Source organism: Pyrgilauda ruficollis, unplaced genomic scaffold (assembly GCF_017590135.1).
Source record: "Pyrgilauda ruficollis isolate IOZ18807 unplaced genomic scaffold, ASM1759013v1 scaffold1, whole genome shotgun sequence".
NCBI classification, from domain to species: Eukaryota; Metazoa; Chordata; class Aves; order Passeriformes; family Passeridae; genus Pyrgilauda; species Pyrgilauda ruficollis.
Genome location: NW_024508100.1, coordinates 19,241,160 through 19,263,869, shown reverse-complemented (window position 1 = coordinate 19,263,869; position 22,710 = coordinate 19,241,160). Strand labels below are relative to the sequence as shown.

The window sequence follows — 22,710 nt, the reverse complement described above, 5'->3', positions numbered from 1 at the left end:
AGCACCACCTACCACCTATACATACAGCAAGTGGAAGGGAGGTGGAGGAAAGATGGCTGTCTGATGATTCAGTGAGGAAAATAAGGCATCAGAAAAACAAAGGTCTTCAGAGAGTTTTGGGGTGTTTTTGCAAGCTGTGTTTTGTGCAGCTGTGGTTATCCTGGTGTATACCACAGCTGTGCTGTGCTCAAAAAAGAATACCTGAGTTTTTCATCACAGAGAAACTAAGGAAGGTTGTATGGGAAAAAGGGAAGGGAAATGGGGCACCCAACCAGAGTATACAACATCTAGTAAAGCAAACTGCACCTACCTTAACCCCAGTTAGCACAACTTTACAAAGAATGAGGAAAGAAGCATAAATTACATGGCTCAGTACTTGCTAAAGCAGCTTGGGCAGGGTGAAATGACTACCAGGGAAGCCTTTTCTAGCCAACACCAATCTCAGCAAGGTGCTTTCTACCACCTTTCTACTACTCATGCCAGTACAGACTGGCAGCAGGAATATGAGAAAGATGTGCAGTGTCAGAATGAGCAATTGCTTGATGCTAAAGTTACCCTGTTAAAAAGTATTCTGTGGAAATGCATGAACGGTAATGCACTTCCAAACTGGAATGTATTCAGTGTGGAGAGCCCACAGTCCACTGAGACTAATCACTGACTAATTCTCTTGTGCTTGTGTTGGGGAAACCCACTAAAGCTGGCAAAGGTATTTACAGTACTGGAGTTGTCTCGTCATAGACCTGGGCCCTCCATCTGGGGAAGAGATGCCCTGAAACAATCATGCCAGGCTAGTCATCAAACCTCAACAATTACTAAGCTGAAAAAACTGAAATCTCCTCCTCAATTACTTTATAAAAGTAAAGCTGTCAGGTGTTCTCACTGAATCATTATAAGATCTACTGTGACATATAGAATCGTAAAGCTCTGAGATACTACCATGGTTATGAACATCTACTATATTAAATGTTTACATAACTTTATCTAACAACAATAATATTGTAACAAAGAGAAAGCAGTGCTAAAAGAGAAAGCTGATTCATGGGACTTTCAAGAAATGTTTCTATTCTTCTGTTGCCACATAGAATTCTGGACAGAATTCAGTCCTAATGGCTTTTCAGAGAAGTGCTATGTGGAACAGTCTTGGGCAAGTCCACATTACAAAATCTTTATTTTCACTGAATTTGAAAACAGCACTGCTCAATAATTTGAAGTTTAAGCTTCATTTTGCTGTAATTTTGAGCGCATTACTCAAAAACACATATGACTGCTGATGATCTCATAGAGAAAAAGAAAGAATTAATATATGTGATAAGTTTTCCAGACTACAAATCTCTCTATAAGGAAACTAGAAAGATGTATTTTAGAGTTCATGATATGGCCAACAGTCAAAGATTAAAAAGCTCAAATGCTCAAACCAGAAGTATACAACAAATGGATTTTTATTGACTGTTTTGGATAAATGGATTAATTAAAAAAAAAAAAAACATATTACAAACTGGTGCAGTACCACAAAATTTGTTTGAACATGTGGAGATGCCATTTTTAGCCTGCACAGCTCCTGCAGCGCTGGAGCCCATTCTCATTGCAAGCAGTGCACTTGAGGGCTTTGAAGGAGTCCGTAAAGCAGTTCCGGAACACGGACATCTTGCTCCCATGGCACGCTGAGCACGGCAGGAAACCAAAGCCCCCGCAAGAGGGGCACTCTTGAGGATGCTGGACTCTCTGCTCAAAGAATGAAAGAAAGACAAAAATGTTACCTCCTGAACCATCATAAGGTCTAGGACAATGAGGACTCCAGGACAGTTAAAAATACACATCTTGGATCCCATTTTGGGCAAGACTCACCATGCCATCCCATGGCAAACCACCATGGAAGAGCGGTAAGTCTGCCTTTTCCTTTGGCCAGATCCACATGCAGTGTCAGAGAGGCTCACACCTGGATCCCATTTTGGGCAAGACCCACCACGCCATCCCATAGCAAACCACCATAAGAGCAGTAAGTCTGCCTTTTCCTTTGGCCAGATCCACATGCAGTGTCAGAGAGGCTCACTGCAGGTTCATTGGTCACTTAATACCTCCATAGCTTGTATTTATACTTGCCAAAATAGCAAGCTGAAGGACAGCTTGCATGCATGACTTGGATGTTGTTTAGGTCTAGATTAAATCTAGGAGGTATTGCAATGATTTAATCCAAACTCCGGGCAGTTTATGCTGATGTTATATTTTCTATGCTGTACATTAAGATATTATGGCTTTCAACATTTGCATGCTCATGCTGAACATATTATACCTATTACAGTTAAAGCTGATGATACCAAAAAGCCATTCATAGCTTCTGACAAGTGGTACTCAAGGAAATAAGTGGTGTATTCAAATTTATGGGTGTAGAATGCTGAAGCTTTAAGAGTAAAGAAGATCATCAATGTCCGGCAGTTATACCCAGAGAAAATTGCTTCAAGGAAGGTTTGAGGCCTCTCAACTGTCCCAATTCCCAAGTAAAATAATAAATTTACTCTATTTTTTATTGTATTAAAGACAGCAGTACATAGAAAAGATTTAAAAGACACTTTTAAGTTTTACTTGCTGAAAATTTGGTTAGTTTATTTAACAATTTCCTTAAAGTTCAAATCAGAGTAAGGAAAGGTATGCCACTTTGGGTACTTACCACCACATCTTTTAGCACTGCACTGCTGAGTAAGGACTTTGCAGATTTATTCACAAAGAAAGAGCAAAAATCCATACAATTCCTGCTACTGCTAGTCTGAGAAATTAGGTACCACTAAAAATTAGTGACCAATTATTACCAGACTACAGTAAAATACCTACAGAAAATGTAGTACCTGGAGCACCATCAAGAAAAATGAAAATATTTTTGCAAATCCATTAATAATAGCATTCACCTATTGAAAACTCAGATGAACATGCAAACAAGGTATTTTTTTCTTGTTATTCTGTAGTTCATAAACTTGCTCTTCTTCTTCACAAGGCAAACCGGTCCTATTACTATTAGCTTTTCCAACAAATGTTTAATGTACAACTAACATTCTTTTTATCTCAGTTGTGCTCCCTCTTTTTTAATTTTTGGTGATTGTTTACTTTATTGAACATTGGTGATTGTTTACTTTACTGCAAATAATCTCAAAATTTTAAGAGAACAATATTTTTAATCTTTACATTCATTATTGCTTGTTGGGCTTTTAAATATACAGATACCTTTAGATGTAGTTAAGAGAACTTTAAAAAGCTACAAAACCAACGGAAAATTGCTTTAGCTCAGTTTTTGAGAAGTGGCCATCTCAGCTTTTTGAGCAATGGCCATTTCCTCCTTGAACAGATGGCAGTTTGTGGAACCACTTTTGGCATCTCCAGCAATGAAGAGGCCAAAAACCCATTTTTGAGGAACAAAATAAATGAGAGGAAAAAACACCCAAACCAACCAAATACACCAAAAAAAAACCACCAAAAGGTAATGAAGTAGTGGTTGTATTCAGTGAGAAGTTATCAGTTTCCTGTAGTCTGACATTGTTTTTCCTATAGATGTACTTTTTTGACCCAGGATTAGGACGCACATTTGGCTTGGTAATAACATTTTAGAGCCTCCACCTCAAAACAGGGTGTAGAAAAAGAGTAAAACAAAAAAAGCATTTGGTTTCATCAGTTTATAGTAGAAGAAAAGGAAATGGTAAAAAAGAAAATCTACTCAATTACAAATAGTAAATGTATATTCCCTATATTTATTTGCAGAAATAGAATTACCTCAATTTTGGTTAAGAGGTCCTGCAGTTCCCCAGATTCATTCATTAGTAAAATTTTCTCAGCACCCTAATAGGAAAAGAAGATTAAAAATGTCAGGCATTTTACCGTGCAACAACCAGAGATGATTAGAAGATTTGGACTTGAAATTTTAAACAGGCTGAGGACAAATTTGACTCACATTAATTATATTGCAATTAGGTCAACCTTAGTAAAGCTAGAACGAGAGGAGAATCTAATCACAGGTCTGATAGTAATGCCTAAAGTTCGTTACCAATGTGACTTATCACATTGCCTTTTCTGTAAAAGGTGACACAGCTTGGAAATTCTGATTGTCTTCCTCTTATTTTACAGGGTATATTTCCTGACAGAATAAAAAATATTCCTAGTTATTATGTCAAAAAATTACAATTTTGTAAATATACAACACGTCAGAGAATGCAAAATGAGAAGAGGAGATTGTATTTCAAAAATATTCTGGCAGCTGAGCATTGAATTAAGACATAATGTGCCTAAAGTATAACAAAAGGAGAAAAAGACTAATGAAAATACTCTAACAACATTAAAGTTAGGCACAACAGTACTAATAATTTAGTAACAGTAATAATAATTTAGTCTGACTTCATTAAGCCTCTTAGGGTTTCTGTGTCCTGAGCCAAAGCTCTACTGAAGCGTTGGGGATTTTTCCTCCTGAAAGTAAATGCTAAGAGACCTGCAGAAAAAATTAAAGTGTTAGGGAGGATATGGAACTCTTTCTTCCCTTCTCTTCTAATTAGAGCACCACATTTGAACGTCTATACTTCACTTAGGGAACTAATTTCATTGAATATTAAATATTGTGAAGTACTTGCAGACACTTTTAACCAGAAACCAACAAAAGGTGGGGAAACTGAGGCACAGATACACAGAGTGTCTTACTTGCTGCTGGGGCAATTGGCCACATCTTCACCCCATGGTGAGTTCATGCCGTTGTGCTGCCCCAGTTTGCTGGTCCCTGCATTTCCAAATTGTTAAATTTTGTCTTTGGGTTTGCTTCCAGTCTTAACTAGAAGGTGTGGGGGGACACTGGCACAGGGCTGAGGTGCAGTGGGATGCTGGCACACATCTGGGATGTGCCATTAGTTTGAGCTGCCCATGGTCAGCCCCAGCTCCTCACCAGCACCTCTCCTGGTTTCTGGGAGGTACAGGAAAAGCTGCTGGTGAGCACAGGGAATTCATGTGTGACTCTAATGTACCTCCAGGCGTCCAGCCACTCACAGAACCTTGCTGGGGACTACTGAGGCTACAAGTGTGCAGCCCAAAAGCCAACTAAAGGTAACCAAACCTTTCAAAGCTCTTTTTATGACACCCTACTAAGGTTATTTTCCCTACAGAAAGTCTTTTTGCTTAGGTTTGTAAAAAACAGTAGTGCTTTTGACTCTGTGTTTGATGATTTTAGTTAAAAAGGAAAATGTTAATATTTTAGTGGACGTAGAAAGCCACATTTTCAGTGGACACTACTTTTACAGTGTTATACTTTCAAAGAGAGATATTTAAAAAAAAAGAAGTTTCACACAAGGTAATTAGTTGTAGTTAATTAGTCACAGAAGATGACAGGGGACTGATGAGCTAGCCTTATTGTGCTGACTCTTCTACTGAAATCCATTACAGATCATGGGCATTGAGTGCACCAGCCCCAACACGTGCATGAGGCTCTCTGTATCCCCAGCAGAGCAGGTTTTAGCCATCTGTTGGCCCCTTTCATGCTTGTCCTCTCATCTTTGCTTTCACACAGAGGAGCAGGCAATGGGAGTAACTGGCACAATGTGGCCAAGGCAGCCCATGGAGTTTTAGCTTGGGGTTTGAATACACTGCAGCAGCTTAAGACAAAGCTTGTGCTGTTCATTTGAAGTAGAGACATTAAGGATTTGCAACTTTATTGATGATGGTATTTCAGCACCCCGAATTCCTTAGGCTGGACAAGCCTCAATTTGCCCCCTTCAGGAAAAGCTCTCTTCTCTGTTGTCACAGGGAAAAGCATTCCTGTGACTTCTGCCCTATGTTTCTGTGATATTGTATAATGCTAATTGGCTTTTACAACACAGTAATTAAAAGTTTGACAGGTTTCCCATTATAGATTTGTATTTTAAAGGATTTCTATTTCTGATGACATTCAGTCAGTCAGCTCTGCTCCTGACAAAGTAGAAAGCTATGGTTTTTCAATTAAAACCCAAACATCAGAATGGCTATCAATGTTTTTAAGTGCCACTGTCTTCTCTGATTAATGGCCGCCCCAAGTGAAATATAAGTAAAAGTCTGTAGAGATTAACCTTCCCTCTGGATCTTCGAGTCTTAACACACAGAATCCACAATTAATAGCGTAATTAACACAGCTGTTTAGTCTAATAGGTGCTCTCTGACCAGAAAGTGATGCCTTTCTTTTTCTTCCTAGGCTCTGCTCAGTCCACAATTATTCAGAAAGGTATGTGAAGCCTTAAATAGCTTGTCCCTTCAGAGAGTAACATAAGGAGTGCGAGGGACAATGGGCATAATCTTCAATGAGAAGAGAGTTTTCAGGTTTTTTATCAATTTTTTTTTTTAAATTTCAAAGCAGAATCCTGTGAATCCTTTATCTACTAATTTTGCTGAATCTCTCTTTGCTGAATTTTGCTGGAGGTGTCCAGGGGTCATAGCCAGATATTCCATTGGCAAGGAAATGCCAAAGGCTTGGCTAAATCGCTCAGCATTTTTAATTAATAAAATTATTTTCTTAATTTTCCCTTGAGGACATCCAGAAATTAACATAATATTTCAAATATTAAAAGCCCATTACCTGTAGAACTAGGACAAAGTCCACTAAGTTTTCTACTGCCCCATGTCTGTCTGGTCAATAAACCTGTCTGCTGCTACCCGTCTTGGATATAAACCATTACCATCTCCACGATGTAATTCTTCATCAAGGAATAAACACAGATATATGGCTCTGCATTTGGCTTTACTAGAACACCTGCAGGTCTTGGGAAGCAGCATCTCTTCCACATCATTCCTTATATACTGAGAAAAATTAGCAAGGCCCCTCACCATCCCTCTTGTGGACACATTTGCAGTGCAGATAAATTGCCTATTTCCTATTTTGCTAAGCACATGAGCAAGGCCTCTTGTTAAGGCAGCAGGAATGCACTCACACCCTTCACCATCACTGGCCATGTTCTTCCCTGGGGTGTTCCGAGGAGCTGGGCTGTGTGTGTCCTGTCTTTGCCCACAGCTCACGCTCCCTCCTGCCACAGCAGCACACCTCTCACTGCCAGGGGCCCCTCGGCAGCAGGGACACAGAGGGTGCAAATAACTGCCTGCAAATCTGCCCGTAAACTGAGAAAATTGACACTGCAATACAGTACCAGCACCAGAAAGCCCGGATTTGGTATGCAAAGAATGGGAAACACTGATGTGTAAAGAGCAATTGAACTCTGTGTTTCCTGACATGTTAAACTGCAAAATGGAGGAAAGTGGGAAAAGGCTAGGTGACTGAATGCAATAATTAAATAATAGTTTTATTAACACAGAGCCATTCATATCCTCCCATCAGGTGAATACCAGAAGAATGTATTTAACAAAAGACAGAGAACAACGAAATACATATGGACTGGAAATCAGCTAAAAGGAAACCGTTAATTCCTCTTTCACAAAAGAAAAAAAAAATTATACACATGTATTTTCTAAAAGTCAGTTACAAAAATCCTCATTATTCTTTGGAAAGGATCATAACCAATGTGTCAAATAAAATAATATTACTATAAATCTCATGCTGCTTTGGATTCATTCTAGCTAGGAAAGCTAAACAGGAGATATTTTCTTCAGAAAAACAGTTTTAAATTCACATATCTGTAAAATCCAAGGAGGTATATATGCCAAGTGAATGCTGGAATTTAATCACATATTTCCAGTGGGAAAAAAATACATGTATTTTTAAAATATTATGCTGTGAGTTAAGATATTTACAAAGAATTACTTATTCGCCTGTTTTATTTGCATCCCTTTTCCAGGTATATGGGTCTTTGCATAACAAAAACCTTTTACTATTCTGAATGTGTTTATAAGAGTAAATGAATGCTATAGTAAAGAGTAAATATTTTTTTTTTTTTCTGTGTGGCTTTCTGTTTTCTGGAAGTAGTTTTTTATTCTGCATTGGTATCCCAGCAGATGGCATAATTCCATTTCAGATGGAGACAACCTCAGGTGAAAAGGGATTAGATCAGCCAGTAAAGAGCATGCAGCAGAAAGAAACAGCAATTTCCTGACAGACTGATATTTAGACAGTGTGTGTCAAGAAATAAAATGGTTCAATCCTGAAAAAAAGAGAAGATTAAAAGCTCTGCTGTATTGCAGCATGCAGTACTTTCTTTGACAGGGGCTAAATATGATTTTTTTTATTGCTTCTGCCCAAGTCATGGATTTGTTTCATTGTCCCTGTGCAGGCAATGATAAATTCCACAGCACTGTGAATATTTATCCCCAGAGCCTGCAATGCTCAAACAACTTTGTCCGTGCTTCTGAATAGCTTGGGTACAATATACTCTATCAGATGTACATATGCTGGGTTTTGGTGCTTTTGTTACCTTTATCTCATTAAGAATGATCTTTCCCCTTTCAAAACTGTCATATTTTATTTCAGGGTTGGGGTTTTTTCTCGTTATGACTCATTGAAAGCTGCATAGATTCTCCTTTGTACTGCTCCATGCAATCTCCTTCAGGGAGGGATTTCTCAGGAAACAAATACTCAGATGAAACAAAAGAAAAAAAGAGGAAAATATTGCATGATTTATTTACTGACACACCAGGCTTTGGGATTTCTGTGTTTCATTTGCATATCAGAAATTAATTATTATAAAAAGCATTATAGAAATAACCACGTTACCAACAAGACCAAACTCTGTAATTAGTTCTCTATTGCATTTTAATTAAACACAAGCCTGGCACAAGTTCCAGCCAACATACAGCCTTTGGGCTCATGATGCACTGTCTACTGAAGGTGAATACCTTCAGACTGGGGGAGGAATACATCATTGCCAGACCTCAACACACACCCCTCCTTATTTCTCTAAATGAATGAATTTCAGATTCTCTTGTGAAGACATATAAGCCAGAGAAATAATTGCCATAAAATAGTGGGGCTTGCCACATTTACCAAACAGAATGAGGGCACACAGGTCCCTTGAGCCTGTCCAAGTGACAGGCTCGTCCTGGGGCTCTCCTTCCCCAGCGCGCCAGCCACAGAGCGCTGCCCATGTGAGCCCTGCTCATGCTGAACTTGGCTTTCTCATCCTGCTGAAGCACATCTCCTGTCAGCTAAAGCACACCAGAGAGGTGCTGCAGCAAGCAGCAGTGCCTCCCATGATGATAATTAGTGGAGAGCATGGAGGGCACAAAGCTCCTGCAGGAGGAGCGGTGAAGAACTCGCTCCCATGAGCTCTCTGTGAGCAGAGGAGCTGTCTCATGCATTGTTCCCGGCCTGCAAAGCTGCTTTTCCACAAATAATGTCACTCTTACATGGCATAACTTTAATCAAGTCATTAAACTAAAGTTTTTTTTCCAGCTAACTACAGTGTGCCTCATCAAGTTAAGGAAAAAAAAATAAAAAAGAGAAATTAAAAGAAGCAGGAAAACAAATCCCATATCTGGGGGTTTTCCTGGTTTTTGGCAGCACAATGCTTTTAGTTTTCTTGTGCTAAACAATGTAAGTGTAGTTTCCTTGCTGCAATAAATGTGTCTAGATCAGAGCACAAAACTATTTCATTTTTCTTTACCTATAGGAGGTAGATTTGTCTCTTCCATAGTAAGCTATCTTCCTAATTTACTTGCCTTCTTTTCTACACCTCTCTAAAGAATCTCATACAGTACTTAGACAGTTTGAATGAGATTTTATTGGGTTTCACATTGCCACTCCTCTTTTAGAAAACAAGTTTCTCACAATCTTTGAAAACAAACAAACAAAAAATCCCCCAACTGGCAGTGACTTAATGGGCCATCCATCATACCAAAATGACCCTATCCAGGCATTTCCTCCAGTTAAGCAAATAATTTATTTAGTCAGTTTCAGTATCTTTTAAGCAAATAATTTATTTAATCAGTTTCAGTATCTTATCTGAATTATTTTGACAAATTGGTCATATGTGGACTGAGATTTTCTTGGATTCAACCATAACTCACTACTTGCACTTTTAACATAATAACTAGATGAACAAATTTTCCTCTGAATCCTGTTTAATTTTAAACTGCTCTTGAATGTTGCACTTTTACTCTGGAGAACTCTCCAAATCAGAGTTTTGATAAAAGCGTATTCTAAAATGAAGTAAAAATCACTGTCTGCTAATATTCTGCACACAGGTGGTTTTACAGCTGCTGTGGTGGTCTGGCAAGGCCTTTGACTGCAAATGCATTTGTTATAATGCTCAGGGAAGCCTAACTCATGCAGAACACATGGAAACCTTGGAAGAGATGGGGAAAAAGAGGAGAAAGTGTTCATACAGCCCCAATAGTTATTATCCTTGATTGTTGGTTACACTGCATTTTGTTACTTAAATGTTTTGTGATAATGAAAGCTTTAAGTGATGCACAGTAACCTCACTGTGTTTAAATATAGTTTGCCTTCACAAATCACAGTCTCACAGTTGGTGCTAATTGCTAGCTTTTCACCACTTAAGACAAATACCTTCTCTGAGTTTTCAAACTGTTTTCTTTGTGCCACTTTCCAGAATCTGGATTTTTTTGGTTTTTTTTGGTTTTTTCTGTTTATGAGAAATACATTTCAAATATACAGGTTCAATGAAAATTATTTCGAATGTCAATAGGCTTCTAGACCTAGAATACTAGTGTACAAATTGGGATTTGCCATTTGGAGTTTATGTCTTACAGTAGGACAGTGTTGGGCTCTTCTTCTCTCTTCTACAGCTAGGCTTTTTAAAAAGTAAGTATTAATCAATTTTGTATCTAAAATACGTTCAGTTGATTACAGATCTTGATACAGACTACATCATCTAAAATTCAATGTATATTTAAAGTCTGACATGCCAAATTGTTAGTCTTTTATTCAACACAGATATTAATAGATGACAGGTTTATGCTATGTGTATCCATCTTCCTGGGTCAATTATACATAAGGTTCTCATAAGGAAAAAAAATCTATTTCTCTAGATTTTCATGGTTTCAACTACAAAATAAGATATTGTTTTAAGAAGCAGATGATATTTTAGATGTATTATTGCCTCTTACTCCCTGGTTATCTTTTGCATCTTCAGATCAAACTTATCAGTGAGGATCTGTGCAGTGCATTCTACAAAAGGATTTCTCTGTTAGCTTGTTACCATCACTGCAGCACTGTAGGCAATTTTCTAAAAAGCCTGCTTCTCCCTCATCAAGATTTTCATCTGCTCCCCCCATCTGTAGAATAAAATAAAGGTTCATGCTTTACTTACCCCAAGATAATGGCCATCAATAAACACAACGGGGAGTGAGGGAACTTCGCAGACACTTCTGCATCTTTCATCTAGTTCTTTTCCATAATCACTGTTCAGAGCAATGTTTTTTTCTTCAAACTTAACTCTGTGATTTTGAAATATCTTTCTAACCAGTTCGCATCTTTCAAAAGTGGTTCTCACCACACGAAGACTGGTAGTATAAATTACTATGCGGCCAAACTCTGGGACTGTTGAGACCTGGAAAAAAAATAATTCCTATTACATTAACCAAAGGGTTAATATCTTCCAAGTATTGAGTAATTTTATTTAAAATATTATTTAAAAAAAGAAAATCAGCATCATAAAAATACAATCCAACATTCAACTTTTATTCAAATGTGAAGATGGAATAGGAAGAAGGAAGTTCTTGAAAACAACAATTTAAGGCAATTTAAGTTGTTTAATGAAGGTGCAACTTTTTGGAAAGTCTTAGAGATGGTAAGTCAACATATATTTTCAAGAAACTGATATATTTTAGATCCTGATGGACTTCCAAATGGGAATAAATTGACCCTGTTCTGCTGAAGTCTGATTCCATTAACACAGTCACTTGTGTTTGCCCAAACAGAGTTTGGCAGTACCCAGACTAAGACTAACCTTGCTAGCTTAGATGCTATTGACAATCTGCTTAGAGACAGGAGCCTAAGCTGAGCCTAAGCAGGTCCATGATTAACTTAGAATACTTTAGGTCTCCATGCTGAGCTAGATTGTGACTGCAGAAGTTACTGATGTATCCCTAATTTTAATATAGTTCCTCAACAAATTACTCTAACATCCAAACAACAGTAAAAAAATATATTTTGTGTGCATTCAATGTCCATTCAAAAACCCACTGCATCTAGCTGGAAAAAAGTTTCACACTACAATTCAGATTTTACTTTTTACCCCACTTTTCAATATGTAAAAGTTTATGCTGTTTCTTTCCTTTCTAGGATGACAACAATTAGATAGTGTAAATACTACAGGGATTAATTTCCCCAAGAGAGTGTGATAGATTTTCAAGGAGCCTGAGAATCATTCTTCTAAGAAAAGATGTTATGTTCAAATATATAACTAAAATCCCAGCTTTTTAAAAGGGTAGGATTTTAAAATGCTTTTAAAAGCATTTCCAAGCTTTCCAAATTATCCATTGTATTCAGCAAATTATATGTAATTATTTCATTAGTATTCCAGGAGTCAAAACACAAGTTAGAAAATAAAAAGCAAGGATATCTCTACTACACTGTAGCACTGTATGGAAAATGAACCTTGATGGGTGAATAGATAATTTTTTACTTGTCTCAGCAATTAACTATAAAAACATAGTTGTTAAATTGGGCAGATGCCATTGCAGATTTTGCGATATAAGCAGTCGTGATTTAACTTACTACTTGAATACCAAAACAAGTCCTTGAAAAACTATATTCTGCTTAGAGAGGTGTTTACAAGGTTCTTCATAAAGTAAAGAGTTCTCAGGAAAAATATTTGCATTTCACAAATCACTTACAGAAACACTGGAGGTGTAATTGCCAACAAATGTAGCCACGGCTTTCATCTCCCATTCAGGAAATGAACCATGTTGTGATAGGTCAATATTTTTTCTCTTAGAATGGATGTCAGAAATTCAGTTTTAATAACAAGTTTTATAAAAATGGGCTACTTTTCTGCAGCCCATTTTCGAGGTTGAAAATCTGTTACACCGCTACTGCAGTATGTCTCTCCTCCAGCATATTGTTCACACATTCCAAGCGAGAGAATTAGCTCGTTCTCTCCGTAAAAGACAAGTGCTCTACATAAATACTGAAAACTATTTTAGTAACCACACATGGGTTGCTTGAAGGAAGAGGAGTTCGTTGTTTTCGTAAGTAGCCAAAAGAAGTTCTTAAAATATTACTTAAATAGAAAATTTCACATATTCCTCATTTCTTCCTCTTTGGAGTGACAATACATTTTGAAGTGCAAAACTATTCAACAGGAGGGCAGCTCTTGTTCCTCCATAGCTCTAATCTCTAATGCTGCCTGTTCCCAGACACCAGAGGCTGGCAGCGTAGCTACAGTCATTATCTAGTGAAGCATCAGGACTGTGGTGTCCCTACAGCATACAAATAAGCAGCTGAAGAGGTGGAAAAATGGAAAGTTGTAAAGTGATCTGGAAAGATATCAAGTGGAAGGGGTGTACAAAGAGTCACTTTTATGTTTATTCCTTTCTTTTTTCCGAATGTGCCAGTGAAGAAATACCATTGTTTGCCCTGCAAAGAAGTATCAAGAACATTGATTGAACAATTCTTCACGGAAATTTTCATAGAACCCTTGTTTTCTGTGCTACAAATGTATACATGTCCTTGCAAGAACTTTTGCCATGGAAAATGGCAAAAATGGAAAATATCCTTCTTGCCACCTCTCTGAAAACCACATTGGTAATGAAAAACAGGAGGGTTATAACCTACATTAATTCTTATTTTTCTAAGCAATATAGAGGGTGAAAACTGTCATATTTAACTACCAGAATACACACTTGAAGTAAACCAGTAAACACTGTGCTTTTCCTTCCTAGGCTGGAACTGTGGCAAAGCCATAATAAATAACAAGCAATGTAAACAAATGAAAAGAAAGACACTTTCAAAAATGAACTTTTACAATATTACTTTGCAAATTTGAAATTCAAATCACCTCATGTAACTCACAAGCACACATAAAATTCTAGGTGAAATTAACCAGAAGGCTGTTCTCTGGTTAATGGGCATGACAAAACTTTAATAAAGCTGTGGAAGTTGGACATATGAATATATCAAACTATTTGGAGGAACTTATTTGCACTACTAGCCACTTATTTGCACTTCTTGTAGGTGGAATTCTCATGGAAGCAAGAAGCTTATGATCCCTAAGCTTTCTCTATATTTTTCATATATTTGTAGATTTTTAAATAGCTAATGCATGGCTGTAGCTCCAGTACTTTTCTTACCCTTTCCCCCTAGATATTAGAACAATAAGCTAACCTTGTAATACATTCCTGAAATACTGTTTACTCTTATTGTCAGGAAGATGGCCTACAAGAAGAACATTTTGTTTTCCAGCCAGAATCTGAGACATCATAACAAGAAGTGGGGCAAAGAAGCCCTTGGACCAACTCCAAGGGATTGACCCAGGGCTGGGTTACTGAGGCAACTGAATCTCCTATTGGGCATATCCATTAGATATCCTAATTAATCAACCTGGTAAAAATTGTAGAAATCCAGCCAGGTGTGCCCATCATCACTGGGACACCTGTAAGCTTCCAAATAAAGGTTTGTTTTTTATTTTACTATTCTAATACTGTTGCAAGGCTTTTTTCTCTTTTGATTATGAGCAACACTTATGGATACCATCTGGCCTAAGGTGACAACAACTGTGTCATATTCTGGAAAACCCTGTGCACATGGGCCAGGGCTGCACTTCAGAGAAAGTGCCTGTATGAAAAGATTGCCAAGGAAGAGATTTAAGTTTTCAGGAGGAAATAAAGTTGCTTTAGTAGTAGTCCTCTACATCATTTACAGCTTTTAGTTTAGCAGCCCAATGTTACCATCTCCCCAAGAGTCTAAAGGCTCATTCTGCTGTACTGCCTCAGCCTGGAGAGCTTTCATTTCCCTTGGGAGCACCAAGTAGCCAGCAACAGCAGCAGCATGACCTGCATCACTTCACAGCAGAGCTGCCACTTCCAGCCTAAGAAACAGCTGTCCTTTTCTTCTGTCTACAGAGAAAAAGTAATTGCTTCAACAGTTCAATCCTGTTCATGATTGAACATAAAAAACCACAATGTTACTTACTTTGTGCCTGACTCAGTCTTTTCCCAGACTTCTTTACCAGGTCAGTCAGGGCTTTTGCAAATCATAGAATCGTAACCTCATTGAATGGTTTGGGTTGTAAGGAACCTTAAGGATCACCTACTTCCAACACCTCTGCCAGGAGCAGGGACACCTCCCACTAGACCAGTTTGTGCAAAGCTGTCCTGATGTACAGCTGGGGGAAATCCATCCCTCTGCCACCCCACTGGCATCCGTCTGACATGGCTGACTAAATATAATCCTTAACTGGGCAAATCTTGAGGAATGTCATCCATGAGGCTAAATTTGTGAGCTCATTATCAAGTGGCACCACAAAAGAGAGGAAGAAATTGCTGATGAAAAAGAGAAGGTTTAATAGAGCAAGCAGATGAGGAACAAAATGAAGGTATTCTGGGGACTGAAAAAGGGCTGAAAATACAGAACTAAAACCAGGTGATAAACCAAAACATAAAATGTCAGGACACTGAGAGAGCAAGAGTAGTAGACACTAAATGTAGAAATAAAAATATTAAAAATATGACAAAAAAAAACAGAAAGTAAAACAACACAAAGTAAATTATAAAACAAAGAGAAGGTCACTGAAATCCTCAACCTTTTTTAAAAGAAATCCCAGTAGTCAATGTAACTGTATAACAAACACATTACGGAATATGTGAATCTCCCAAGTTATTTAAAAATTTTGGAGTGTCTTTTTTTAAAAACTGGTCTATATTGCTAGAGCTTCAGAAATATTAAATATTTGAGAATCATACTCCTAAAACTTGTCTTTGAGAATTTCCCTTTTCCCTATAACAGTTACCTCAGCAATAATTACAGACTTCTCAGTAGCTCTGAAAAAACAGTGCAATAGTCAGGTGTTTCCATGGTGCTTCTGGAAAGCAAATAAATACCATTAATCTCTCATGAATATTTTTGGGTTCAGACTTTCCCCACTATATCTTAGCTGTGATTTTTGGGTCCAGCTGTAACTGAAGCAGCAGCAGAAGTGCCCATGTTTTTCACTTGGCCCTGACCAGTCCTGCCAGTCTGAGCAGGTATTTCTCTTCTCTTTGGGAGTGGAATTTATAACATTAACAATTGAATAATAATACCAAATTATTCTTCAGCATGAATATTTGCCATTAATAACTCTCTAAACACTATAGATTTTTTTTAAAATATATTTTACAGCATTTTTGTCTGTTTGGTGACTTTGAGTGACTTTGAGGTTTTTTATCTTTGGACCAAAACCCTTAACATGGATATTTTTGCAGCATGACTAATAGCTATTAGTGGTCCAAGCCAGTGCTTTTCTGCTTGTAGTGTAAGTACCACTGCTATCCCTTGGGGCATAAAGTGATTGCTCCTAAAACAGTGGTGAAATTTGCTTTCTGAAAACCTTTGTATATGACCATGTCTGTAAACAATTAAACAGACAAGTCCATCAGTGGGAAGAACACTGTACTCATGATGTTAACCTCATTTTTATTTGGTTTCAAATGAAAACCATGAGGGCAACACAACCAAAGTATTCATTCCAATTTTTTTAATCCTCTCTCTAGAAAGAAAATATAAACATGTGTTTTAACCTCATTGGTTGAAAAGGACAGCTACATACATAGATCATTAATTTCAATAGAAGCATCACCCACAAATTTACATTTGATCTTTTTAAGAAACAAAATAATAAATGAAAAAAATAGCTGTTATAGTACATTGATAAAAGCTGAAATACTTTATTACTTATGACATTTTTAAAGGTTTTTACTATGTTCAGGTATAACACTCAACATGTTATTTATGCAGTACTGAATTGCTTGTGTGACCTAAATCAAGGGCTGATATACCCTTCTCTGTCTCACAATATCATCTTTCAACATCTCAGAGTGTTCTGCTGAATTATGCACCCCTTGGCTCTGTAATTAGATACTATCAGACTGGCAGAAGTATCTGCTTCACTAAGTAGGCTGAGGAAGGAATCTAGAGCACATTACAAAGCTTGTGCCAGAGATGCTTCAGTGAGTAAATGCAACACTCATGATCCAACAAAAATGTTGAGCAGAAGAAAATGAGTTATACATATATATACATACATGCATATTTTGTATGTATGCTTGCATATCTAAAAACTTTGAATTAAGCTGCTTACTTCATAATTGGCATTACACCGTTTATAGCTTGAATTTGTATCAATAACAGAGTGGCAAGAAGAATTGTGATTTAACAATAAACTGATCACCATCTGGTTTGAACTTTCTGGTTTTATTTTACACTCAGAAAATGAAGGGAAGAAAATAGCTATGAGTTTCTTGTTGAAGAAGTTCTGCAGGAAAAAAAGCACCAAAATTTAAGCATTTAATTTCTGCAATATTGAAAAGCTTTTACTAGCTTTTGGAGTTTAAAAGACTTCTAAAATAGATACTAAAAGTAGTGAATATTTCTGAAAGATTATTTGAAAGTCAAAAGCTATGACCAAAATGTTCAATTTTTTTCTACATTATACTCCATGAGAGCACACATGTTTTCAAACATGTATAGCATGTATAGCATTTTATGAAAAACATACTTTTCATCAAGTCACTGTTTATATGAAAACATGCAACATTTGAATGAGATGGCTGAAGATTGAAGGTCTATGTTCAAGCAAAAACCACCATATTGGCATCATAACCACAAAGAACAATGCTAATGGTGTTGTGAACCAGTCCATTCTGTTCATTGGTTACCTAGTTCAAATTAAAGTTTTATTTTTCAGGAAAAATTGATTTGCTGATCAGAAGACCTCTTCCAACACACAGACTTCATCTACCAAAGTAAAATGTTTTTCTTTGGCAAGTAAGATTTGTTTACACATATTAAAGCTGTTGCAAGCAGTCCCCAACCAAGGTGTGTATTCTTCATATGAAACCACATTCCCTTCCACTGCACTGTTTGCAGTCCAGCCCTTTATGGGCTCTCACACAGCAAAGCAGAGTGCACATGTCAATTTGAATCTACACTGTCTCTTAGGTACTTTAATGCATTAAGACTGCAGTCCTATTTGCATTGACTTCAAGGACCCAGCACTACATCAATATTTGGTAAAATTCAGAACTTCATTAAATTCAGGAAACCGTGCATATTACAAAAGCTTGAGAGAATGGAGTCTGACTTCTGCAACACAGCACTCAAACACTCAACTGAAAGCATGTACTGGCCTTCTCTTACAATAACACTATACTTTTCCTTATGCAGTTTTGGCAGTTAAAGGGACTATAAACTGTAGGACTTGCCAGCTTTGACCCCTTAGGGCAGTGGAATGATATCACCAGTAGCCATCCTCATGACTACCAGCAAGCTGGATACCAATTTACAAGGGAGGCTACACTCCTAAACAAGGTAGCTAGAGAGTCTGGGACATTCCCAAGCAGATACTAGGTTTGCTTTCTCAAAAAAAAGGGGTCACATCACTGCTTTTCTCAGCTTTTAAAATAGCACAAATACTTGTGTGGCTTTTGTCAAGCTGTGTGCTGTAACTCACCTCACCCACAAACAGCAGCCCTAGGAATATATCAGTTTCCAAAAGCTGTGTAGGAGCGCAGACTCCTCCTCCTGTCATAACACAAGATATGAAACATCTCCTTTGTTCCTGTTTGCATTTCATAGGGCTAGATAATTCTGAGGGGCTGGGCATAGTTACAGGGAAGGGTTACTGTGATCCAGCAACAGCTTGAATTCTTTGGTCTTCTAACTCCTGGGCTATTCTTGTCTCTCTTATCTACAAATCACAACATATTCTGCTGATTGTAAAATAGCACAGTTCTACCTCCTGAAAGTTGGCATCCTCAAAATTGTTCCACTGTAGTGTAAAATAGATACAGACTGCATTATAGCTCAGATATTCATATAGCATTTTTATGTATGTTTGTAATTCATTTGTACTTTTCAGACCGTACATCAATGTTTGGGATGTTAGAGGAAGATATTTATACTGTTCCTTTTATCCTAAAATCACTTAGTGGTATACTAAGATATGAAAAACCAAAAGGAAGTCTTTCCATCCTCTGACATCATGTGTATGTGTGTTGTTACCCTTTCTGTTCCTCAAAGAGTACAATATAACATCATATGTCTTTTCCTGCCACTGCAGGCTTTCCCACATATCTTCAGCACAGACTGCTTTTCAAGGGATATCAAAGTGTTTTCATTTCAAAGCAGAAAAAATACTTATAATACCAGAGCAAAGGAGTACAGGGCATGACCTGGCCTCTCCCTGCTCTTTGTAGTGCTCCAGCCGTGGGCAGGGTCAGAAGGTACAAAGACTACAGCTGAGCTCACCCTCAGTGTCCTTGCTGCTGCTCATCCAGCACACACTCACACCGCCAGGTTACAGCCTGCTCCCAGGTGACCTGAGCTCTGATAAGAGAGCAGGTTATCTCCCCGGGGCTCCTGGTCTCTGCTAGACCCTGTTGGCTCTGCCTCGGCAGCAGCTAGAGTCGCACTGTGCGATACGCGTCTAGCTCTGACTCTGGGCTAAAAGCAGCTCCCGTTCAGCAGGGCACAGAAATGCTGTGCAGTCAGCCAGGGCAAAATTTATTTCAAATAAATGAAAAATATCTTCAAATTAGTTGAAAGAAGACCACTATCTGTCCACATCTAATTGGATTTTATTGATCAAGAGCTGAAAGTTCTATCAGTATTTTCTTACTAATGTATTAATGCAATTCAGTGTATGATAGGACAAAATTAAACGTTTGAAAATCAGAAGCAAATCTGAGATTAACTCTAACCTAATCTACTCTTCTCCTGGGAAGAAATACTGTAATATAATGCTTAGTTCTCTTTTGCTTGCTCAGTCCTTATTTCTCTCTTACCTCATATTTACCAATTTGACACCTCCAAGAAATTCTTCTCAAATAAAATAAAGAGAGAACCTCTGAGAAGACCCTTGGAAATGTTCTTCTGGTTGGTAAGAGAGAAGAAGCATTTCTTTGCTCTGCAAGGACACTCCTTAAAAAGATTGAAGGGGAAGAGGCAGGAGCTACTGAAAATAGTTTTGCTGTCAGCAGTTTACGTGAGACACTAGAAGCCAAAACAAGGAGGGTCCAACAGCCACCTTTCACATTGTGCAGTTCTTTGAACCATTCCCGTATTCAGCAGAAGCCAGACAAGATGCACTTAGACTGTCCTATGACATCTGTATGAAGCCCCTGCAGGTACAGCCTCCTGTGTAAGCCTACACTTCATTGCTGCAGAGATCTATGTAATTCAATTTACTAGTGTCCTCATCCCCTCACATTAACCTTATAAAGGCACCAAGCAAAATAAAATACTATGGAGCACAAAACAAATACCAATACAATATTTGAGCCAGCCACATAGTCCAATGGATAATCTTTTTGTCTGTAAAAAGATGGACTGCCAATAACCTTGAAATTTCCACTACCAAAGAAAATCATAGAATTGTAAAATGGTTTGGGCTGGAAGTAGACCTCAAAGACTACCCCCATACTATGGGCAGGAACACCTTCCACTAAACCAGGTTGCTCAAAGCCCCACCCAGCCTGGCCTTGAACATTTCCAGGGATGGGGCATCCACAACTTTTCCGGGCAACCTGTCCACCACCAACAAAAGTAAAAATTTCTTCCTAATATCTCATCAAGACCTACTCTCCTTCTGTTGGAAGTTATTCCCCATAATCCCATCACTATATCTTTATGACTTTCACATCAGAAAATTCCGCACAAAATTTGGCATAGTACAATTTTCTTAACAGTATTAACACAAGAAAATTCTTTCAGAAAAATTTCATCAACCATCACAATCACCATGCAAAAATAATATGCAATAATTTTCTGAGGACAGAGAGGTTCAGCTCCTTGCCATTTACAGCAATAGCCTCCCAGTGCAACATTAAAGCAGCAGTCAAAAAATATCAAAGCCAAGTTTCAGCAAGGCATATGATAACATTCCCTTTCATTTTCAACGTGTGCTGTGGGATCTCACACCAAAATAGACAAACTGAAACCTCATATACATCTTTTCAGCCTCATTACAATCTCTCCTACAAAATATGTCTCTCTAACCAAATATTTCCTGGATTAAGTAGCACTTCAAATCAGGAACTGGGTGTTGTCCCATTGCTTTGGTTCCTTTATCAATCATTGTAAGCTATGGAAAGAATTATCCTAGGATGGTTATTTTATATTTTTTTGGCTTACAATACACATACATTTCAAGGCCTTTAACCAGTTCTAATTGGTAAACAAGGTTCAGCCTTGTAAAAGTAAATGTGACAGAGAGAATGCTCTGTCATTCACAAGGCATTCATTAAATAAAGTGAGTGAAACAGCAGTATTTCCTAGAATACACTAGGTAAAGGGAATGTATTTGTCATTAAGAAGGTTGACTGGAGGCATACTTCATAAAATTAGTTTTTACCTCTAAGCACAACTCTTTGAGTACGCATTAGTGACTATTCACCTGGATAAAGTTCCATGGGAGTTAGTGGTGGATGCATTTTACCAAATACAGTGGTTTCTTGTCAGGTGAGCAAAATGGGCTCAGACCACATGAGAAGTATACTTGTTTTTTTTCTGATATTGATCTTCATTTTCACTGAGAGCTTGAGTGTTTCTCAGCCTTCAGTGACAGGGCCATAGCACATTCTGGCCTTGTTTTTTCATCTGTTAGTTTAGTAACTGTATTTTGTCATCTCTGAAACAAACCCATTGGGAAAGGAGAGAGTAAAGTTAGTTGCTGCTCTGATGCTGCTGATCAAACAGCCTGTTCTTATATTATCCTCTTCTTCTCTCATCACTTCATTTAGAAGTAACAAGATTTGCTATATAAGAGGCAAGGTGCTGGGATTACTTTACTTATAAATACAGTATTTTCAAAATGGCTCCTTTGAGACAGGAGACAACACTAGACCATAAAACTTTTTATTTCCAGCAAAACAAGCTCAGTTTTTCAGTGGGAAAATGCTGCAGTTTCTGATAAGTACTTTTTGCTTTTCATGGCTGCTTTACAGTATATTTAATATGAACATGCTTAATATCTATCTTAACCTATATAAAACATGACATTGCCCAGGGAAGTTGTGAATATGGGACTCTGGGCAACCTCATCCAGCAAGCGGTATCCCTGCCCATGGCAAGGGGGTTGGAACCAGTTAATCTTTAAAGTCACTTCCAATGCCAACTATTCTATGATTCTGTGATTCCACATTGTGCAAGCTCCAGTCAACACCTGTCCTAAAAATGAACTTTCTTTGGCACTGGCTTATGCCCTATTTCCCCTCTGTGCCTATTCTGTATTGCAAGGCTGATTGTAGTGTTCTGTAACCTGGCATCCAACCAGGGAAACATTTGTTTTCCACAGGTGCAGGGCTAGTAGAAGATTTATAAGCTAGTGCTCCTGATGTTTGATTATCTGCTATGTTTGATAAATGGCTTTCAGCTGAACAATCTGGGTGGCAATATAAACATTTTTTCTTTGTTTGATGTAATCATTGGATCAGGAAATTGAAACCCATACTTCTGCACAATTGTGTTACAATGTTATAGGATATATTAGCCCTCTGATTTACTTCTTGGGTCTTTGACTGCATAAAATAAATGCTGATTGGAAGTTCTTATTAAATTTTATTACCACCTCTTAAGAACTAGACTGTGCCAGTCAGGTACAGATGAAGAGTGAAATT

General features: G+C 37.8%; 1 protein-coding gene across 1 annotated transcript in view; it reads right to left on the bottom strand.

Moving 5' to 3' along the window:
• Window positions 1–1,542: 1,542 nt before the first annotated feature.
• Window positions 1,543–22,710, bottom strand: part of GRXCR1 (glutaredoxin and cysteine rich domain containing 1) — a 38,742-nt gene continuing 17,574 nt past the window's right edge. Inside the window, exons 2-4 of the mRNA XM_041459101.1 lie at window positions 11,205–11,444; window positions 3,757–3,822; window positions 1,543–1,722 (exon numbers count right to left, since the gene is read on the bottom strand). Coding sequence (XP_041315035.1) covers window positions 1,543–1,722; window positions 3,757–3,822; window positions 11,205–11,444 — 486 coding nt within the window. The remainder of the gene's footprint in view (window positions 1,723–3,756; window positions 3,823–11,204; window positions 11,445–22,710) is intronic.